The sequence below is a fragment of the Cucumis sativus genome, chromosome 3 (genome assembly GCF_000004075.3).
Source record: "Cucumis sativus cultivar 9930 chromosome 3, Cucumber_9930_V3, whole genome shotgun sequence".
Taxonomy (NCBI): domain Eukaryota; kingdom Viridiplantae; phylum Streptophyta; class Magnoliopsida; order Cucurbitales; family Cucurbitaceae; genus Cucumis; species Cucumis sativus.
The window spans coordinates 7,377,165-7,400,468 of record NC_026657.2 but is presented as its reverse complement, the minus strand read 5'-3'; the positions used below and the strand labels follow the sequence as shown (position 1 = coordinate 7,400,468).

Here is a 23,304-nt window from a genome sequence, read left to right as displayed (position 1 = left end):
CTTTGTTATATTATTGTAGCTTTTAAAATAATTGTTGACAATAAAACACGCACTCAACCCATGAGTGCAGAAAGACAGGGACCAACTATCAAGGGGAGAGATGTGATATCATGGTCTTAAAGAAGAGTGAAGGCTGAAAAAGAAAGAAAGCCTAATTAGATGGGTTTGAATTACAAGGAAAACTTTTACTTGTACATGTATCACTGAAAAGAGTACAAAATTTTGGCAGTATTTGATGACTTACTAAAACTATTACAAGCCTGGAGTGTAAAGAATAACAAGGGCAATAATCAAAGCGCTGCAAAGCTAGAAAAAGGAATAATTCAAAACTGAACCCACCCCCAACCAACAATTCTAACCCACCTATTTATCATACATTTTAAGTAAAAACAAAGACAAACCCAAAAAACCCAAACTAGATTTGCAATCACCATGTTCATGGAAATATGCATCTGCCCCCAGCGCCATTCTCATTAGCATTCCAGTTAACTATTCAAGCTGCGATATGTTATCAAAAGAATTCTGGACTCATTGAGGGTCGGATTCTCGAGGGCATCTGAACAAAATCACATCGGTACTGAAGTGAATTTCTTGGTGTGATGGACATTTTGTTTAATCCAGAATCAAGATCAAAATCTTGGTCGTCGTAGCTTATTGCCATTGCTTCATCATCCATAAGGTTTTCATCAATTCTATCTGGAAAGATCTCTGCATCTTCATCACTGCTACCTCCATCATCCTCTTCTTCTTCTTCTTCTTCGTCATAGGTAGGTCTGACCATCGACCAGTATACAAAATGTGGCCGAAGATATCTTCATAAACAAAGAGGAACAACAAAGCATGAGTCAATAATTCAAACGAAAAGTCAAACAAAACATCAGTACACCTTCACGTTCTCAAGCGTACTCACTCTTACCAATCAATCATTTTGAATATAAAGCATAGCCACAATGAGCAAGCAGAATCATTTTATAAATTCTTCTGCGTGTGTTCATATTTATAATGGTTCTATGATCCATCTATCATTTGTTGTCTTGAAAAGGAAATAAAGAAGATTAACAATAAGAGTATATACCTGTCACATTTTTTTAATAAGCAAGGATCAAACGGAAAAAACATGTCGAGCCTTTCTAATCCACCAAAACTTCTTGAATAGTCAGACTCCAGCAAACCATTGAATATAAAATTCTCCGACGGTGTAAATAAATTAGCAACTTTTGCCTGCCGAAGAAATTCCTCAACAATAGATGGAAGGCAAACCTGTTAAACAAGAAATTAAAATAAATTTCGTTTTAAGAAAATTGCAAAGAACAGCGCTTCAGACCATGAATGAATCATTTTAGAGGTTAATGACACAACATCAAAACTACAGCAGAAATCCCAGATTCGTGGATTCAATATTGTGAAGCAATGGAGAGGAGTTGCAAAATTACAAAAGAAGACGTCAAGCTCCAAAGCCAAAATGTTAACTTATAAATATTTCCAACTTAATGGATGGTGCCCATGAGGAAGATTAACGTTTTTACCACAAAAATTGAAAGGTTATATAATTACAAGAAACAAGTTTTATTGATGTATGAAATTTGCAAAAGAGGGGGGCATATTGCCTGAACCATTGGATTTGCAAAAGATATCTCCAATTTCTCAAGAGGGAGGAATAGAGGCTATATGAATTTAAAAAAAAAATCAATGGACCTCAAGTACCATATGGTTACTTGGTTTTAGATCATAAACGTTGATTTCAAGGACAAGGAATAAATAGCCGAACAATTTATAACAAAACATAAACCACCAAGGATAAAGGGGTCAACCAATTACCCACCTTCAGTGGGCTTAATCTATGCGTCAAGAGTGGACCTATGGGCATAAGCAGAAGTTGGGACTTCAGACGTGGAATTTCCAAAATGGACCTCATCCGGAAGCAAAGCACATACATTATGGCCTGTAAAAATGAAATCATTAAAAAAAAGGGGAAAAAAGTTCTAAATCTTGTAAATGAAAAACTGCAAGAATGCCATTTTTTCTAATTAACCAACACATTCATGAAGTTTATTCTCCAAGATGCAATGCAAGGGAGTTAGAATTGAATCAATATTTCAAAGTCCAGTTTTATTTCTTTGGGACTCAACGAGGGAGATTTTAAAATAACAAAAATAAAATAAAGTAACCGAAAAAACTATTTCAGGGTTTGCCAATTGACCCCTTGATTTTCATGAATATAAGGGGGAGAATTAGATAACAATAATCTCAGAGGTTAAATTATCTTTCCGTGTTAGTGGAGTTGGAGTGGGAAAGATATTTTACAAGGGAAAAAATCCCAGCTAGAATAAGTTTGGGTAGGGTTATAATTACAACAGAATTTAGAAGTAGAAGACCAAGTAAATGCATTAGTCTAGCAATAAGGAGTTCAAGCATTGTATACCTGGCAACCAGAATAAAATACTTTATGAGCCTTTGGGTTCGGGTCAACATTCAGTGTTTTGCCATATTCTAAACACCAATCCACCAGTCTGAAAGAAATAAGAAGCAAAACTAGACTTAGAGCCACACCCTACCGATATTAATTTCATCAAAATATAGTTGAAGTTGTCAAGTTAACCTTTTCAATATAGTTGTAACCAAAGAGGTTGTCAAAAACTTCCCACGAGATAAGAAACTAGCAAGATATGAAACAGCACTCATCCTGCACAACATTGCAAACATACATTATTTAACTTCATTTTTATATTAAAAAGAAAAAAGAAAAGGAGGACGAATTTTTTTTTTTTTGTGTTTTCAAAGGCTAAGAACAAATTCATTTTTGTAGAAAAAATGAAAATATTTGTTTGAGGGCAGGTTCAGACAGGGAACCCACTAGTGTGTGAGACAGAGGGAAGTTGTAAGATTATATTTTATGTACAAGGCTACTCAGCTATTCAAACAAATTGTATATAAAATTCTAATAAATTGCTAATACCTGATAAGCGGAGGATCATTGCAGGAAACAAACATATCAGCCAGCGAAATGGCAAATCTCGCACCACAAACTTCAGGATCTAATGAACAAGCATAGAACACGATAAACTGCCAAAAAAAGGCATCAAAAGCAAGTCATTCAGTCTCCATAAACAAAAAAAATTATATAAAATGAGGGCCCACTAAACCAAGCAAATATCGAGAATTATGGCAAGGGCATGTTAATTACCTGAGCAAATTTAGACTTGTAAGCAGTCAGAACAGTTCTTTGGAATGATAGGAGTAAAATGTCAAAAACCTGACCTCCACATTAAAGAAACATGGAATGATTCATATTTGCAGAACAAAACAAAGAAATTGAGAACAAAAGAAAATTATATAAACTACAGAAGGTACCTCATTCAATCGTCCATCACGTTCACATGATTCAAGATGTTCAAATGTTAGAACAATCAAGCTATCTAACGTTTCAGCAATTACATTTCCACCTAAGCTTCTACGGCTTAGTTCTCTTGGAAGCTAGCAATTAAATTTAGCCAATCAAAAAACGGCATGAATTAAAAGAAGCATCAAGATGTATGGCAGAAAAGTCAAAATGTAAGTAATTTTTCAAAAAAAAAAGTCACATATCATTTCTAAAAACCTGACTCAGCTTGAGTATAAACTATGTAGACCCAAAAGACAATTAGCTTCAAGGCAAGTTGTAAGCCTCAAAGTTAATTAAAAACGTTTTACAAATCTAAAATTGGCATGACCACGTGTTGTTAAACATAAAACTATAGTAGTAGTAAAAAAAGTTCACCCCGTCAATTGCCACTTAAAAAAATATATATTTTAAAATGATATTTATAACATCACTACTATTATCATTAATAGGATTAACTTATACTATAATTTATCGTCTTCAATGTTTTTAAAAGCACAATACTAAAAGTAGCAATAGTCCAAATCATCACAACTTAAACCTCTGTATTTTAAAAGAATGACACAAATCAATTCTGTTCTTAATCATAATCATTATTACTAATGCCTTTTTACCAATGGGTAAGCCTTTTTTTTCAACAAATGGGTAAATCTTGAGGCTAAAAGTTAAAGAGTAGAGTCTTGCCTATAGATGAGCCTTACGGCATAAGCCTCAAGCTCTTCTTCAAAACAAAACGAAGAAAAGCTAAGAAAGAGATTAAATACCATTACAACTTAGTTGAAGAAATCTCCTTCAACATCCAGCCTAGGTATCGAATATCATACCTCACTAGAATCCTCATTAATATCATCTGTAGTGTCGTCGTCATCTTCAAGTTCCATCTCAAAAATTCCTTTACTGAAATCGTCTTGTAGGATATCATCCCACCCAATCTCCACCTACCAGAAGGTTAGACCTAATTAATATTAATGATAAAGCAATCGCATAAACAAATGTGCAGTAAAATACTTGTGTTCCCTTACATCCAAATCTAGAAGCTTATCCACCAGCGCAGTTAAGATCTTTCTCCCAACAAATTCACTCAGTGCACCCTTTTCCAACCTCAACATGTTTTCCACATATATCGTGGTCAACTACAGAGCGATTAGACAGATGTAAGTGGGAGACACAATATATGTATAGACACACACACACACTACATTGGGATTAAACAAGTGTAAGTAGGAGACACTATATTTTTTAAAAATAATCTAATTTTTTTAAAAAACCATTACAAAGAGTGCAAGTGTTTTGAAGGTGAAATAGACATTGAGCTTTTAAAAGATTATTCTAAAAAGATATCAAAGCAATTTCTCTCCTCAAAGCAAGCAAAAAGCATCTATAAAAATTTTCAGTCAGGGATTTTGAAAATGTAATCATCTTTTTTGTACCTGACTCTTTAAATGACCTATCAATCTGAATCATATGAATGTACTTATTCACAAAATTTAAGAGAAGTGCGTACGTTCAAAGATCGTACCAGTGCAGCATCTAGTAAATATACACTGCATTTCATCTATAAATCATTTTGAGGCATTGTTCTAGTTTGAACTATGTTTGGTAGGGTAATAAAATTCGAAACAATATAAATCTAGTTATCTAATACTTCAGTGTGCCAAAGCCAAAGGATACAAACTGGTAATGGGCTTTCAGCTTCACACCAAACTTCCAATAGTCATTGGAATGATGATCGTGAAAAGAAAACAATGGTGGAAATTTTTTTAAAAAATACCAAAATTAGCAATATTTTTTAGAGAAAACATTACAGAGATAAAATATCGATGATCTTTGATGAGAAATAAAAACAACTTTCAGTTGGATTTCTCTAAGGCAACTTTTAGCCCATGAAAATTCAACTCACAGATTCATTGAAAAAGACCCTTTGCATTTTATGGACAACTTTCTGCTCCAATCTCAACGGTGCAAGAGGCACCAAGTCCGATATATCTTTTAGAGCTGTGTGCACTCGAGAAAGAACTTCCTCCTTTCTGGTAAGACCATGTGGTTTCTTCAGTAAATCCATGTAGGAATTGGGCGGCATGAAGTTATTTACAAGCATATCCAAGCATGAATCCACATATTTTCCATTTGAAACAGCCTGAAACAGTGAAAAGAAAAAAAATCAGAAAAACTTGGAACTCTTAGCTGAGCCTAGAGAAAATGTGAAAACTATTATCATAAATTCTCATACCAGGGATATTATTAGTTCAATCAGGGCATCCATCACATTAGATCCGTAATCCCACAAGCTCATTTTAAAAATCTGAGAAAGAACTTTCATTACAACAACAAAATTGCAGGATAGTGACTCGGAGTTTAGAGATAAACTTACTGCTGCAAGCAGAGATTCATGGAGAATGATATCTATACAAGAAACTGCTCCAGATAGTGCCTTCAAACATGTCTGTTAAGTGCATCAAGTGAGTTACAAACTAGATAATATTTAACGTGAAGTTAAATCTCGTATCATTTGTCAAAAACAGATGTGTTGAAAAGAACATACCACAAGCAAGGCAACCTCATCGGGAGATAGTCGATCCCTGTGGTGTATAACACCCACAAGCTGGTTATACCCATCGATATCTCCCTACACCAATGGAAGAGATTTCATAGGGTTACAACAGTTATTCCTCAAAAAATAACTTGATTAGCAGTGAGAACCCAAACGCACGTCCCAAATAATAAACTAAGAGAGTGCACTTCGAAAATCAATGGCTATATGATCTCTTATTTAAGTAAAGACCAATAATGATGTTAAGAGAACAATACCAGTGACACTGAACTAAGAAAACCCCTAATGAAATCAACTAACTGGGCATCTGTGAGATTAACATCTTCCATAGCGTGCAACTGAGCCTGATTATTTTCCAGTTCCGCCCCCATGATTAAAGCCCAGCCCCTATTGAACTCCTGTCGTCACAGTGGGGCCTGAGAACAGGATAAAATTCAAACCTGAAGCATGAAAACAAATGAACAAAAGATTCAAACAAAATAATTAGGGAAAATAAAAGGTAAATAAGATTCCTTCGTGCATGATAAGTCAGACTCAAAACCAACTGGAAGAAAAGGGTTCGTTTACAGAAAACGTGAGTAAATATTTTATTAGGAACATCGTTGAAAATAATTTATTCATACAAAAATAAATAATTCAAAGAAACATTGAACGAGATAATCATCAAAATGAGAGCAAACGTGCTAGTTTTGGAACTTTGATCAAAACAAAAACACGAAAAAAAAACTTTGAAGACGTGAACTAACGCAGAAACAACATGACTAGTCTCATCACATGACATTGAGAATAGACCACCTTGCCATATCCCCGGTACATTCTTCCCCAATAGTCACAAACGCGAATACAACACGACCACATGTCAGTTTCCAAAAAAAATAGACGGAAGCATTATGTCCCATGTACATATCACACCAAAGAACTACAAAATACTCTTCCAATAATAGTAGTAATGATGATAGTGATAATAACCCTCGAATTGAATGAACTAGGAACTTTAAAAACGTGAAAATATCAACGAATTTTAAGATTTCAACAACAACAAAAACGTTAACCGCTTTAATTGAATTCTGTGTAGTGACAACTTGCAAGCAATGAAATAGCAAAAGCCTTTTAGTATAATTCTTCTTTGACCAGCTCCGACAAACGCGAAAACCAACGTAACCGGTAAACAAGACCCCATAGTTACCCAATAAAAACCCAGAATCCAGTCACAAGAAGTTTAAATAGCCAAGAAAAAAAAGATGCAGTATCTCAGAGAATGAAGAAGACGAACCTGAGACCAGTGGGTTAGATTGAGATCCAGCGAAACCAGCTACAAGGGCAAACGGCAGAGTAGAGGGACCGATGAGGACTGCGACCGTCGAACGAAGATTGGGAGAGAGAAGCAGCTGACGGCGAATGCGAACGAAGGGGATTGAACATATTATAGCAGCATCCGAATGAATTCCAAATGGCCAATAGGTGTATTGGCTGAACCGGGCACCAACCGGAACTTCCCGTCTTCAATCATAACCTAACCCGGCTCAACCCGGTCCGAGTTTTCCCCCCCAATTTTTGGCGCTTCCCTCCAATATGTCCCTACAAGTAATGTTATTTCGTCCTAAAAAAACGTATTAAAATAAATTAATTAAGCTTGACACTATTGCAACTTTAATTATGCCAAATCAAATTATATACGTAGAGATGTTTACTGTGGGTAGGTTAGTAATAAATATCACGTCATCATTTTATGTATGATTATTTGATAATTTATCATATTATGATCGAACTATTGAATTTATTTTTTAAAATTCTAATACTATTAAATAACATTTTTTTTACGAGAAAACCGTAATTTATTATATTTTTCGCAAATTCAACTACGATCAATAGGATTAAAATAAAGGCAAAATTATACAAAGTGATTGTTGGTCTATAAATATAGTTACAATTATAGTTATAAGCTTTTTCATTTGACCAATCACCAAGAAAATCTTACAAAGTCCACTAAAATTACATGATTAATTTTCTAATTTGATTAATCATCTATCGTGTAGTTTGTTGATTATTGCAATCAATCATCCCACTGTCGTGATGCTCGTATTTTCTTAATCAATGCAATATTGATATCAATCTCTATGTTTTATATTTTAAAACAATTAATATCTTGATTAACTATTTTTATCGTCGGAATTTAAAATAATTAATGTCTTGATTAACTATTTTTAATACTTTTGAAGATTGAGCCTTTTAACGTTGGAATCTGAAATAATTAATGTCCTAATTAACTATTTTTAATACTTCTTAAGATTAAGCTTTTGAATTATATGTCATGTTAATTAATAAAGATTTATTTTTAAACTGCATGTACTCAAGGTATTTCAAATACAATATATTTTTATAACATATAAATAATAAGTATGGATAGACACTAATAAAACTGTTTCCAACGAAAATTATATACTTCAACATATATTTTATTTATAATAAATTAATGAATCAGTTTGACCAAACAAAAGGAAGAGTTCACTGCTTCATTCTTTTGAATTTCCATTCTTCCATCTAATAAGGTCAATCTTTTTCTTGGGCATCAAAAGAGTGCTGGACATTATTTTAGGTTATAGCTTACTTCGACCATTCAATTATAACTTACGTTTTTAGTAAAATATTTTAGTTTTTAAATAATAACTTCGAGTAATTATTTATTTATTTTTCAAAATAAATTAAACAAAACTTACCATCTAAGATATATTTTCGAACCATGATTTGATGCAACTTTAAGTAGAAAAATAAAATGTGTTTCTTTTAAACATAAAGTTATCGATCAGCATATGAAGGGCACCGAAGTTTTTTTCCTTTTTTTTTTTTTATCCTTTAATCTGTCAGCATCAATACTTCGTCCAGTTTATTGCAAAAATCAATAAAGAACGATGTTGGAAAACGAGAGATTGCTTCAGAATTCTTTCATATTTCAACTTCCACTCCAACATAATTCTGAGGAGCTCGCTTCATCAGTTCCACGAAGTTTCTCTTTGAATGAATCATCGAATCGCGGCAATTGGCAAAATAGAGAGCTCAAGAGAGAACGGTGGAGTGTAAGAAAATGGACGAAATATTGTATATTTGCTTTCGCTTTCTCTTCATTTACATCGTAAATTGAAGACCACTATTCTCTTTGTTCTCATCGCTGATTCATTGGCGCCAAAGACAAACGACACTTTTTCACCAAAGTAACCGGCGTTAGAGCTGTCAGCTGAATTCTGAAAGGGGTTCCCCCCCTTTTGACACCCATTAATTCACCCCATTTCTCTTTGCGCTGTGAATTTTGAGTATTCTTTCCGGTTGATTTGTTGAATTTATAGTATACCTGTGCTTTTTTTCTGCAATTGTACTCGTTTTGATTTACTGGGTCAGTTGATTTTTCATGGTTGAGTTCGTATTCTTCACGAGCATCGTGAAATTGGAGAGAGAGAGCGACTGAGAGAGCTAGAGAGGGAGGGGGTTGAGAAAAGAAAGATGTTCATACTTTTGGTAAAAAAGCAAAAGTAGTTTTGCCGTATGTAACTTTATCTGATTGGGATTCCTCACTTGTTTTTGTTAACCTTTTCTTTTTCAAATAGCAATTTACTAGTGGAACCGACATGGTTTTAGAGAGATAGAACATAGGGGAAATATACTTGGGTTCAGTTGGTATGGAGTTTTGACATTCCTAGAGTTTCTTATCATGGCGGTCGTGAGTGCTATGCAAGCAACTACTCCTCGAGTTGGTCCAATTAATTATGCCGAAGCTTCACCAATTATGATCAGCTCAAGCAGAGAAATTGTAGAAGAGCCTGTGGGAGCTATTAGTGAAGATATAATTTATGTTGCTGTTGGGAAAGATGTGAAAGAGTGCTTATCAGTTTTGAGATATGCACTAAAATCCTCACGTGGGAAGAAGATTTGCCTCCTTCACGTTCATGTACCTGCACAGATGATTCCATTAAGTAAGTTTACGTCTACACGTAGAACTGTGCATGAATTTTCTTGTTTACATGTAGTTGTGTGACAAAACTAGATATACTGTATCTGCCTTTAACTGGTGACTAATCTAGGAGTATGATCTGAATACCATAGAGTTTGCGTGAAAAAACTTGTCCTTCTATGTTTGCATCAAACGTTGACTACGTGATTGAACTTGCTTTCCTTGGGCAGTGGGAACCAAGTTTCCCGCGAATTCATTGGAGAAAGAGGAGGTGAAGGCATATCACGAATTTGAGAAGCAAAATTTGCCGAGGGTCATGAACGAGTATATTCTTTACTGTCTTCAAGAAGGGGTATACGTTCTTCATCTAATTTTCTTATTGGCCTATTTATGTATTAAACCAAAATTCATTTTCTTTTACATAACTAATTATTAAAAATGAAATTCATTCTCCTGTTTCATCACAGGCTTGTGGTGTGTTGCTGGCCTTGCCATCAAATTTTTCTTAACTTTTTATACCTCTTCATTAATTTTCTAATGTAACATCATATATTAAACAGGTTCATGCTGATAAACTATATGGTGAAGCTGAGTATATTGAAAAGGGAATAGTTGATATGATTTCCATGCACAGGATCGATAAGCTTGTTATGGGAGCAGCTGTAGACAAGTGTTATTCAAGGTGCAAGCCAAGTCATAGCCATTTTTATTCATCCAGATTTCCAACTGTGACGTTTTATTTTTTTGTTGGAGATTTTTAACTGTAACATAGGATCATATTACTTCCCGCTTCATGCATTTACACTGTCTTTGTTCATCTTACCAACATTACTATGTTCAGACAAAATAGTTCTTAAATATGTTTTATGCAAAGAAGGGCAAGTAAACGCTGATAGTCCTCAAGGGGAGTTTTGCAACCATACCACATCTATAGTTATAGAATGTATGATTTAGTAATTACAATTTACAATGAGCATTTCACCAACATATGTTGAAGAACTTTTGGCAGGCTATGAGGTTTGTATGCACCAGCACCGTTTTCATCACCAGGTTGGCTGGCGATGGCTTTGATTCATTAATATAGATGAGAGCTTATTATATGCAATTTCTTCTGGAGACTTACTGTTTGGGTGTTTTGGTTGCTATTGTTAATATTTTGAATGACGAGGCATTCTGGTGTATATATGTATAATAGGGTTAACTTTCATCTGACATTTTGTTGTTTAGTTGAAATCAGCTAAGGTAGAGATAATTTGGTTCATGACTTTATGAACATTTAAACTTGAATTGCTAACATAATGATGAATATTGTAGGAAAATGGTGGATTTGAAGTCTAAGAAAGCCATCTACGTGCGTTCACAGGCACCGGCTTTCTGCCACATTGAGTTTATTTGCAAGGGTAACCGCATCTGCACCAGGTTAATCTCTGCTTGTTGTCTTGAAGATTTATTTAGATATTTGGATACGTCGTGCCTGCCCATAACTACAAATCAATCACCTTAATTCCCAAAGAAAAAGTTTCAACTTCTCTTTCACTGCTCTGTAGTCAATGTCGAAAGATATTGCATGAAATTGCTGTGGAGCTCCAAATAATTTGTCTTGACACTGTTAAAATCTTAGAATTGATAATCTGTTGATAATGCAAGTACAGGGAGGGTATGTCAGATGAAGCTCAAGTGGAAACCATCATCTCATCTCCACAAATAAGTCCAGACGCTGAATCCTCAGAAGTTACCCACCGGAGATCTCAGTCATTGCCACTAGGACAGGTTAATAGCAGGGAAGTGGGAAGCCCGTCTTCCAGTTTACGTCCTAAAAGGAGATCATTGCTTCTTGACCATTTTCGAGGGAACATACTCGATCCTTCTTCTCCAGATATTAAGAATGGGGTTCATGCTGCAAAACACTTGGATGTTAACGAGGCTATGGATGAATGGGGTTTATTAACAAGGAGAAGTCCTTCTGAAAGGTCAGAAAATTCCATACGCTCTCCTCGTGGTGTGATTGATATGGCTCCATCCCCATTTTTTAGGGTTGAATTATGTGCAAATGGGCTGGAGGTAACTATTTTTATTGAAACTTTAAGCATACGTGTAATTTACTTGTCATTGCATTGTGTCAGCAAGAATTACCAGTTATCATACGTCTTCATGATGAAAAGCAATATGAGTTTGTTGACTTCTTCATTTAGTGATGCATCCTATTTTGTTCTCTTCGACAATCCCCCCGCTTTAACCCCAAGTAAAAACAGCCGACAAATTCTCTCCAATCTTAGCAGGATGGGAAAACCAGTGACAACCTTTACAATCAATGTGAGCGGGTGATGATGGAAGCTGCAAATGCAAGGCGTGAAGCATTTCTAGAGGCAATTGCACGTAGGAAATCCGAGAAAGAAACTGTTAACGCTCTACACAGGGTGAGGTTGATATATTTGATAAAAGCATTCATCTTTTTTACTTACGAGGTTGATTCAATGATTACAAGTTTGCTTTTGTTTGATGCTTAAAAGACGAAAATGCTTTTGGTTTTAAAATATAGACCCATTTTTGCCAAGTATTCTCCCTAATCCTATAAATTGCATTTGAGATTGCGCTTTTGCTGCTTGCAGTTCGTCCTAAAAACATTTTTTAATGTAAAATTTCTGTTGCTTAACACAAATTAGTAAGGTGGGCCATGGATTTTTATTATGTAAAATTTTTGTTGTGTAACTCAGATTAGTAAGGTGGGCCATGAGCATATTACAAGGAGTGGGGCCTACCACTATTCTACTTACTACTTTTTTGTTCTTAAATTGTTGGTAGATGCTGTTACCCATTGGAAGTAGATATTATCATTTCAAATGTGTGACACCAGTCTACTTAATCAGTGTAGTCCTAACATATTTTGCTCTTACATTGATAAATATACAGGTCAGAGCTGCAGAAGGGTTGTATGCCGAAGAACTGAAACAAAGGAAGGAGGTTGAACAAGAGCTAGCGAAGGAAAAGGGGAAACTTGAAAGTATAAAGACACAATTGAATGAAGAGATGGAAAAGCTCCGGATAGCTCAAGATGAGAAGGCAAGTCTAGAGAGAGATCTTTTAGAATCCGATCTAACCGCAAAGGAGTTGGAGCAAAAGATTCTTTCTGCTGTTGAGTTGTTACAGAGTTACAAAAGAGAGCGAGAGGAGTTGCAAATTCATCGCGATAGTGCACTTAGAGAAGCAGAGGAGCTTAGAAAAAATCAATCCACAGGCCGAGACCTTACACAGTTCTTCACCGAGTTCCCTTTTCGGGAGATCGAGGAAGCAACTAAAAACTTTGATCCCTCGCTGAAGATTGGAGAAGGGGGATATGGAAGTATATTCCGAGCTAACTTGCGTCATACCATGGTGGCTATAAAAATCCTACATTCTGATAGCTCTCAAGGCCCCTCTGAATTTCAACAAGAGGTGAACTCTCTCTTCATCTTTCGTTTAAATGTCATAAATCATTGTTTATCTTTGGTTGAGAAGGGATTTGTTTATATATTCATATTTATTCTTAAATAAAACAAAATATTCATATTTTTATTTCGATGTTCGGTGTTTGTTTCTCTGTATTATCTGGCTTATCAGGTTAATGTATTGAGTAAGATGAGACATCCCAATCTTGTCACGCTCATTGGTGCCTGTCCGGAAGCTTGGGTTCTCATCTATGAATACCTCTGTAATGGAAGCCTCGAAGATAGGCTAAGCTGCAAGGATAATACTCCACCTTTATCTTGGCAAACACGAATACGCATTGCCACTGAGTTATGCTCAGCCCTTATGTTTCTTCACTCGAGTAAGCCCCACAGCATCATTCATGGTGACTTGAAACCTGCAAATGTATTACTTGATGCAAATTTTGTATGCAAGCTTGGCGACTTTGGAATTTGTCGCTTATTGTCTCGGGATGAAATGCTAAACAGCGAAACCCTTGTTTGGAGAACTGACAACCCCAAGGGGACTTTTGCTTACATGGATCCTGAATTCCTTTCATCTGGAGAGCTAACAACAAAGTCAGATGTTTATTCATTCGGGATAATCCTTTTGCGGTTATTGACCGGTAGGTCTGCAGTGGGAATAGCAAAGGAAGTGCAATATGCGATGGGAAATGGAAAGTTAGAATCCATTTTGGATCCTTTAGCAGGAGATTGGCCATTCGTGCAGGCCGAACAGCTTGCTCGATTGGCATTGAGGTGTTGTGATATGAATCGAAAGAGCCGCCCTGATCTCATTACTGATGTCTGGAGGGTGCTTGGACCAATGAGGGCTTCCTGTGGGGGCCGATTGTCCATCCAGCTTGGTTCTGCAGAACACTCTCAACCTCCCTCTTATTTTATCTGCCCCATCTTTCAGGTAAATCATTCGGCCCCCTACATGTTTGAGTTTCGATCCTTAACTCGTTTTTTCGGCACTTTGGTTTCACTTTACTGCCTTTGTAGTAATGAACTTGAAGTCCCTAATCTCAAGCTTGGTTTGTTTTTTCCCGCAGGAAATTATGCAAGATCCACATGTAGCTGCAGATGGTTATACATACGAAGCAGAGGCTATACGAGGATGGCTAGACAGTGGACACGAAACTTCGCCAATGACGAATCTTAGGCTTGAGAACCGCAACCTCGTCCCAAACCGTGCTCTTCGTTCTGCCATCCAGGAGTGGCTCCATCATAACTGAAACATTCCCATTTGTCAGTCACCAAAAACGAAGATTGAGTAAAGGAAAATAAAAGAGGGGGAGGAAATCACTGTATCTGCAACTATACTTCTTTCTTATTTCTCCCTCTCTTCTGTTTTCCTTTAGTATTGAGTTAATATTTATTGTGTTTTCTATAGCTTATACTAAAGAATGCCATCTATTTGGATACTTATTTGTGATAAAGAAAACACTAAGCTGTGTGCCATTTGTATATAAAAAACATGGATTTTTGCCTCTCTTGTACTTACTTTATTGAACAAGTTCATGTTGACATAATAATAATAGTACGACCTGAGTGAAGATTAGAAGAGGATTATAAACCACTGCTTGGAGAAGGGGCTGTAAGAGCAATAACCATACTATAGTAAACTTCGGTCCTTAGATATTTGATATTCAATCTTCCAACCTGCAAACTCGTACGTGATTATTTTTAAAAATGGAGATCGAATAAGTAAGTAGATAAAAACTAGAGAAGAGTCCATCATACATACTAAAGAGACGTTTTAGTAACTTTGTTCGAGAATGACATGGACACCAATATTGTCGAAAAATCATAAAAATAGCAAATTTGACAAAATACTTATAATTTATAGTAAAATTTTAAGATTTTATAAATAAAAGATTTTGATAGACACTTGTATGCTATAGTGATATAAGTGTATAATTTAAATTTTTGCTATAGCTTGTAAAAATTTAAATTTATTTTGCTATTAAAAAAAATGTGTCAATATTATTTCACTTAAAAAAAAGCAATTTTTGTATAAAATGGCATTTGCCCAAATCACATTTTTGCACTATCAAATAAAATATTAATGTAGACGTTTGAGAGAAATGCAGGTCAGTAATATACCAATATTTTAAATCTCATTAATGATACATATTGACATTAATAAATTTAAATTTTTAATATATTTCATTAATCATATTTTCATATTTAAGATAATAATAACCCTATTTTAATCCATAAAATAATATATATATAAATGTGATCCCGTAGAAACTTTTATTTAAAAAATATAAAAATATATATTTTCCAAACAAATAAAACCCAAAGTGACAATTGACGAATTAGTCCGGCTAGAGGCGAACTCGTGTAAGAGAAAGAGTCAAACAGCGTCCAACGCAAAAGGTGTATGTAAGGGTAATTTAGTCAATTTGGTCGGTCTAGTACAACCCTTCTGAAACGCGGAGGGTGATCTGCCACGTGTCCGTTTATGAATCCCTTAATTTTGTCGCTTCACAACAAAATTTATTGGCGCTTGTTGAGAGTGAAAGAGAAAAAGAGGAGGGAGAAATAGAAAACAGAAAAAGGAATATTATTATGAATCTCTAAAATCAGAAACCACTGCTTTATCTTCTACAGTTCGAAGAACGTCAGAGCCTTGCAGGCTACAGGTTGAGCGACGGATTTTACGATAATCTTTTCAACCTTAGCTTCAACCATGCGCTCTGTTCTTCATCTACAACAGCGCTTCTCTTGAGTTTGAGTAGCTTACTTCAGTTTTTCTTCCTTTTTTTTTTCCTGTTGGAAATGGCCATCGGCAGCTTGGTTTCTAATCGGAACCTCGGTTCCTTCGTTGGCTCAGGTAAGTTTTCTGTTATTCTCGTCTTACTTTGGATGCTTTTTATTCGAAATTGAACTGGTAGTTTGGCTGAATGTTTTGTGTATAGTTTGTAATTCAGTGCTTGTTTGCTGTTGTACCTACATTTTGTTCTGCTGCATTTCGTTTGTTCGAGGTTGAACTTCGATTGAGTGAAGTATGGAAGTGGTTCGCATGCGTAGTTGAATGGAACTAGGCTTATTTTCGCGCGGAGGAGGATATTTTTTGTGACAGTTGGTTTTCAGTAAATTTTTCTTATAGATAGTTGTAACTCGTTCTGTGAATTTTAGGAGTAATGTGTTTCGTGGTATGTAAGGGTAATCTATGTCTAATTTTGTGGTGTGTTATTGTAACGGAAGGAGTGTTGGATATTTTCTTGAACAAGATGTTGCTATTTATTCGCGCTTTTTGATTTTTTATCGCTAAATTTTTGTTGTATCCGCCTTGTTAGTTTGGTTTTCAATTAAATATATTATTTATCGAGAAACGGTTCTGATGGAATTTGCAACTTTCTGAAAATGTCTTTCTGTTAAATCTTCTCTACACTTTTTTGTTCTTAACAATTTCTTAAATTAATTACCATTTGTCCTGTTAGTTATTTAATTCTCTCTCTGTCTTTAGAATTTTTATTTGAACTCAATGGCCAACCTTAAGGAAACACATTTGATTGTCTCTACCCTTGTATTTGCAGGAAAAGTGTGCAAGACAGAAAAAGCTTCGTCTCACCACGGAGTAGAACGTTCAGTTATTTTTGCAGCTCAATATGGCCAACCAAACTTGTTTTCTAGAAAGTCAATTGGTTTGAGATTAAATAGTTCTTCTCCTAAGATCGCATGTTCCACTTTTCTTCAATCTATAACTCGAGATGGAAAGCTTTTCAAGCCGCTGGGAGTTTGTACAGATGAAACTGCTGGACCAAGATTGCCATTTATCAAAAGTACCATCACTTGGCCAAGAAGAAAATGCAGATGTTATCCTCAGTGTACTAGTGCTTGCATTCTAACGAATGGTCCTAGTTGGCTGCAATGCCAAAAGTCTCAGTATGTTAAGGTCGACCGAACTTCTGCTAATTACAAGTCAAATGACTTTGATATGACAAAAGGAGATGTGGATGCATTGGCATTGGCAGAGGGGTCAGGTGATGCATTTTTTATGGAAGAAAATGAGCAGATAGTATCACCTTGGTGGGAGAGTTTTCCAAAGCGCTGGGTGATTGTATTGCTTTGTTTTTTCTCCTTTCTTCTATGCAATATGGACCGTGTGAGTACTGTACTTTTCCATTCCTATTGACATTGACCTTGAATCAAAGTTATTTGTTTTTAGCCTGAGAACATGGAACTATTTGACAGTCCTTCAATTGCTTTGCCATTATTTCCTTTAGAATTGGTGGTTCATGTCCAATCAGCGACTGTGTACTATGTTAAGATGTTCTAATTCAGAATAAAAATATAATGCCATTCACCAATCAGCGACTGTGTACTTTGTTAGGATGACCTTATTCAGAATAAAAATATAATGTCAGTGCACAGCAATGTCTTGTGTATTAAAAGACAAAAAATAATGTAGATTATTTTAGTTGTGTCAATTGTCCATCCGTTAATGATCTACTGTTAATGACATTAAAAGTCATTGATAACTTCAGTGTTTCAGGACTTGCTTGATCAATGTATATTTTATGTTTTAGATAGTGACTTATGAACGACTATAATAGCAGTCAATTAAAGCACATGCGTACTTTTTTGTTTGCAGAAAAAAGGGTTATCCTTGTAGAGGAGCAATTTTAGAATTTCTCTCTAATATGCGATTAACTCGGTTGTACTATTTGCCTTCAGTATGCTGCCATAAGCAATGTTAATGTACTTTGTGAGCTAAATGTATAAACAAATTTCTGTAGGTGAACATGAGTATTGCCATACTCCCAATGTCGAAAGAATTTAATTGGAATAGTGCAACAGTTGGCTTGATCCAGTCATCTTTTTTCTGGGGCTATCTTCTAACGCAGGTTTGATTGGATTTGATCAACTCAAAATTTCTCTTGCCATAACTACCTTTTTTAGAGCAATTATATCAAATATAACGTGTTTATGTTTGATTGGTTAGATTGTTGGAGGGATATGGGCAGACAAAATTGGTGGGAAGCTTGTGTTGGGTTTTGGAGTAGTATGGTGGTCAATAGCAACTATATTGACTCCAATTGCTGCAAAAATTGGGCTTCCTTTTCTGCTTATGATGCGTGCTTTCATGGGGATTGGTGAGGTAGGCTCTCTGCTCTACATTTGTTCCTGTGTTAAACCAATATATTTTGATCATCATGAGCATCAACGAGCTTTCTTGTTCTTTTTTTCGTTTTTCAACCAAATCCATTTTGGCGTCAGATGGATCACATTATCTCAAACAATTAATCTGAATTGAGACAAGTTTTTGCGTTTATACCTGATGGAACTCTCTCTTTGTTTTATCTGCCTTCTTTGCAGGGTGTTGCTATGCCTGCAATGAACAATATTATATCAAAGTGGATTCCCGTATCAGAGAGAAGCAGATCACTTGCACTAGTCTATAGTGGCATGTATCTCGGTTCAGTAACGGGATTGGCTTTCTCACCAATCTTAATTCACAAATTTGGATGGCCATCTGTGTTTTACTCATTTGGATCTCTCGGAAGTATATGGTTTGCTCTGTGGCTGACAAAAGTAATTATTACTTCTTCTGCGTTTAAATTATAATTATAACCTTGTGCATTAAAATAGAAAAATTTTAAACATGGAACTCAATAGTTCTCCACTTCACCAGAGAAAATCGAACTTGTGCAGCCATCATGAAGAGAAGATCTAAGCAGTGAGAAAAGAAATAGGCTGTTTTATCATCACGTATATGGCCAGTCAATTCTTCCTGTTATTTAGGGCGTAATGAGTAGTTGGAAGAAAATTAGTTATAGCAAAAAAGAAAAGAAAAAAAGAACACACAAATGCTGACTTGCATTTGCCTTTTCATATCGTTAATCCAAAGTCTCCTTTTGCCTTTACCATCGTCTTTCGTAGTCTTTTCAATGAAAACTTTCTATTTGTAATCCTAAAAGGGAAAAAAATATTAATAAAAGGAAAAAACTGTCCTACCTTCTAATCCTTGTTTACTGTCAGGCATATAGCTCTCCAAAAGAAGATCCAGGTCTCAGTGCGAAGGAAAAAAAGATTATCTTTGATGGAAGCATTTCGAAGGAACCCGTGAAAGTTATTCCCTGGAAATTAATTTTATCAAAAGCACCTGTGTGGGCTCTCATAATCTCCCACTTCTGTCATAATTGGGGAACCTTCATTCTGTTGACTTGGATGCCCACATACTATAATCAGGTAATTCAGGGTTTATTGTTTAGCTTTAGTTAATAACTTAATGCCACAAGCCTACATTTACATCTAGACATGGCAGAAAATAACTGTAGAAGTGAACGATCAAGTTGTAAAAAGGTTAGCTTATAGTTCTGGTGCATGAGTTATGTACCAAGTTGAGTAGTTTTACCTCACGTGCCTAGAATCGATTGACTCTACTAAATCCCAAAAGAAGTCCCAATAGCCAAACTTGGCTGCTTTGCTAAGCAAGTTGCTCTTCCAGACTTCAGTTTATCGTACAGTTGAAGGTTTTCTCTAGTTATGCAATAATGATGATTGTAAATTCACATTCAGAAACAGACAACATTACATTTCCATTGAACTATTGGTCGCTGTCTCAGGTTCTGAAGTTCAACCTCACCGAATCTGGACTCTTCTGTGTTCTGCCATGGTTGACCATGGCTGTTTTTGCAAACATCGGTGGATGGATTGCAGACACACTAGTGAGCAGAGGGTTTTCCATCACTACGGTTCGAAAGGCAAGAATCTTTCCAGCTTAATTATGTGTCAAGTAATTGCATGATGGTAGGGATTATGTTCCGGTTATCAATTTAGGAGTCATTTCTTCTGAAGAATTTACACATTTGATTTGCCCTGTTATCTGCTAGACATTAATTCGTTTGCATAAGTATCGTGCTAAGTTTATTTCTAAAATATAGCGATACTACAATCAAATCTGAACCGTCTATTCGATGTAAATTTCACAGGGTAGTCAGTTTCAAATAGAATAATGTAGTACAGGATGCACTTCATTTTGTCCAGTGTCTACACCTGCATTAACTATATTTTCTCCTTGTACAATTAAATTTGTGTCTTACGGGAGTTCTAGGTTGTATTTCTACTCCATAAAATGCAGGAGTTTTAGCCTTGTCACTCAGGTTTATGAATTAACTTTCTACTTAGTCCGTGTGGTAAATAGTTACGATGGAAAATGTTCTTGGATGCAGATCATGCAATCTATTGGATTTCTGGGACCAGCATTTTTCCTTACTCAGCTGAGCCATGTTAGAACACCTGCTATGGCAGTATTGTGCATGGCATGCAGTCAGGTATTCACATGTTTTTACACAGAGTGCAACTGATCTTAGGCTTTGATTGATTAAATATTATAAAGACCATACAATTACTTAAAGCTGTCAGAATTAGCTACATAAAAAAGTAACATGAAAAAGAAAAAAGTAAACTGAAACGGATAAAGGATTGTTTGCAAAAATAGTAAAAAAATTTATGATAATAGGGTTGATGTTATTACATCTTTTAAATTGCAAAAGTAACAAATTCAAAAGTGAATAACCCAGCCCTATGATATATCTAATTACTTGTCATATTTGTAATATGCAAAAAAGACGTGCTATGAGCTATTTTTCAAAGATGCAATTTTACAAGGATGAATCCCTCACCTCCCCATTTTCCAGACTCTACCACCAAAATGTTCTATCATTCCTTTAGCTCCAAATCCACCAAAATATAGATAAAGCTTGATAGCTCCTTTATATTTTGGCGTTTTTCTTCTAAAGGAACAACAGCCACGATGTTACAGAAAAATTTAGTAGAAAAAGAAATGTTTTACGGAGACAGAATGACCATCAGTTGAAAATATGCTGACAAAATAAGATCGAGATGAGATTAAGTGCATGTTTGGACTATTTTTCTGTGTGCTTTAGAAACACTCTTATAAGGACTTAGAAAGTCTAATCCAAACATCCCCTGCCATTCGTCCCCTTTGGATTCTCTGAATTTTCAATGCAGTTGATCTTTCCTTTTTTCCTTATTCTCGTATAACAAAATCATATAAAATAGATTAAAATACACTTTAAATGCTTGGTTTAGTTAATAAAATTTTCTTACAGGGATCTGATGCATTTTCACAATCCGGACTCTACTCCAATCACCAAGACATTGGACCGCGATATGCTGTGAGTTAACAAAATGCAGCTAAACCCCATTTATTTTACCTCGTATTTCTGTAAAATTATCGTCACCGAATTTTAAAGCATTTGGGGAGATGCATATTGTTTGAGTAGTCATGAATGTTTAGCATTTTAACAATGCGTAATCGTGCTTTCCAGTCTTAATTATCATATCACGCCCTTTAGAATAAGTTTGTTTTCGTGCATAGGGAGTCTTGTTGGGATTATCAAACACCGCCGGCGTCCTCGCTGGTGTCTTCGGTACAGCTGCAACCGGATTCATACTCCAACGAGGTTAGTTGGAAATCATTTCATCCTTATTCTTCTTGTATTAAAAAAAAGGAAAACGGTAAAATATAATAATAAATAAATAAATTTGACAAAATATTTACGAGCTAGTAATAGACTTCTATCACCGGCTACTAATAGAATAAATAAAAAATTGTTATACCTTATAAATATTTTAATTTATTTTGCTACTTTTAAAAATATCTAAAAAAGAATGGTTAATAAATTTATGATTTTATGTTTTGTATTTAAATAATCTCTGAGTTACAAAATATCTACCAAAATGTTCAGTTTTTCATTTTGTCTGATTGATTAGTTAATTTTATAAAAGGTTAAGTTGATGAAAGTTTAGTCTTTATTTTGGTTATTTAATCTTTGTTTGTTTTTTATGTTTTTAAATTTTTGTTTATTATGTTTTTTTTTAAAAAAATAATTTTTTTAAAAAAAAATAATTTTTTTAAAAAAAAATAATTTTTTTTAAGTTCTCTTGTTTAAAAAACTAAAAGTGAATTAGTTAGGAAACAAACCTGTTTTTTTTTATAAAAAAATTAAAAACAAAAACAAAAATCAAATGAATTATCAACAAGACCATTAATAATTAAATAGACTTTTTTTTTTTTTTTTGTAATATTTGACTGAGACACAAATCTGAAAAACTCCATAGAATTGTTAGAAAAAAGTAGTGATCAAAGGTTTTGTAGAAGGAAAAAAAAAAGACACTTTCATCTCTCAACATCAAAAAGTGATTTTATCTAGTTTCTGATTCTACCATTAGTATTTAATAAACTATGATGTGAGTCAGCTAAAAAACAATCATAGGAAGTAAAGAATACATCAGCTAATACTACAATCATAGGAAGTAAAGAATTGAACCTAACAAATTGCCACATCCAATAAAGATGTCTCACCTCCTCATTAAATTAACAAGTTCAATCAAACATACACAACCATGATGATGATTATGAACTAAATTTACAATTCAACTTTATTTAAGCAACAAGGTTATATTCAATTTAATTTCTGGTTGATGCAGGTTCATGGGACGACGTATTCAAGGTGTCAGTGGCATTGTATATCATAGGCACATTAGTCTGGAATATCTTTGCAACGGGAGAAAAAATTCTTGATTGAATAGGAAGATTTTGTAAATGGAAAAAGAAGGATGCTTTCTTCCGCTGATAAACAGAACCAATATTCTGTGGCTAAATTAGTAAATTTAATGGAAGGAAAAAGCAGGCAGGCAAGTCTGAACAACAAGAAAAATCCCCCAATTTTTCTTTTTCCATAAAGTTGTTGATGCCTTAACAACAACAGCTTCAATAAAAAGGGGAGAAACAAAAAAACAAAAAAGAGAGATAGATAAAGAAAAAAAAAAATCTACATACAAATTCTGTCCTTGTATATTGAAGTTTTTTATTCCCCTTGAAAGTGTTTTGCATAAAACTACACGAGTAGTAGGAAAATTTAATTGTTATTTGTCCTCTTTTGTATTGCTATTGGAAGCTTTTCCCCGACATCACATAGACATTCTAATTTCTACCACATTG

General features: G+C 34.8%; 3 protein-coding genes across 5 annotated transcripts; 2 read left to right on the top strand and 1 right to left on the bottom strand.

Moving 5' to 3' along the window:
• Positions 1-134: 134 nt before the first annotated feature.
• LOC101222369 (RNA polymerase I-specific transcription initiation factor RRN3) lies at positions 135-7,357 on the bottom strand. Of its 2 annotated transcripts, none has more exons than XM_011652448.2 (16): positions 7,204-7,357; positions 6,188-6,346; positions 5,922-6,005; positions 5,751-5,822; positions 5,610-5,681; positions 5,280-5,516; positions 4,402-4,512; positions 4,204-4,317; positions 3,352-3,474; positions 3,185-3,253; positions 2,957-3,063; positions 2,600-2,683; positions 2,423-2,510; positions 1,823-1,942; positions 1,076-1,260; positions 135-812 (listed from the first exon to the last, which is right to left on the bottom strand). In XM_011652448.2, exons 2-16 carry the CDS (start codon positions 6,299-6,301, stop codon positions 512-514), a joined length of 1,881 nt encoding a protein of 626 aa, XP_011650750.1. In that variant the 5' UTR covers positions 6,302-6,346; positions 7,204-7,357; the 3' UTR covers positions 135-511. The 2 variants fall into 2 exon arrangements, with proteins under 2 accessions (XP_011650750.1, XP_004133864.1); XM_004133816.3 differs by having other exon boundaries at positions 6,188-6,370; positions 7,204-7,356.
• Positions 7,358-8,779: 1,422 nt separating this feature from the next.
• LOC101211387 (U-box domain-containing protein 33) lies at positions 8,780-14,822 on the top strand. Of its 2 annotated transcripts, none has more exons than XM_011652447.2 (9): positions 8,780-9,895; positions 10,104-10,225; positions 10,434-10,555; positions 11,188-11,292; positions 11,526-11,934; positions 12,150-12,290; positions 12,784-13,305; positions 13,471-14,235; positions 14,372-14,822. In XM_011652447.2, the coding sequence occupies exons 1-9, from the start codon at positions 9,634-9,636 to the stop codon at positions 14,552-14,554; spliced, it is 2,631 nt and encodes an 876-aa protein (XP_011650749.1). In that variant the 5' UTR covers positions 8,780-9,633; the 3' UTR covers positions 14,555-14,822. The 2 variants fall into 2 exon arrangements, with proteins under 2 accessions (XP_011650749.1, XP_004134324.1); XM_004134276.3 differs by having other exon boundaries at positions 8,782-9,895; positions 12,153-12,290.
• A 1,036-nt stretch (positions 14,823-15,858) lies between these two features.
• Positions 15,859-23,298, top strand: LOC101222133 (ascorbate transporter, chloroplastic). The gene is made up of 11 exons (XM_004133815.3): positions 15,859-16,161; positions 16,868-17,436; positions 18,071-18,178; positions 18,277-18,432; positions 18,651-18,866; positions 19,314-19,523; positions 19,901-20,038; positions 20,507-20,608; positions 21,410-21,475; positions 21,679-21,763; positions 22,791-23,298. Exons 1-11 carry the CDS (start codon positions 16,107-16,109, stop codon positions 22,886-22,888), a joined length of 1,803 nt encoding a protein of 600 aa, XP_004133863.1. The 5' UTR covers positions 15,859-16,106; the 3' UTR covers positions 22,889-23,298.
• Positions 23,299-23,304: the final 6 nt, after the last annotated feature.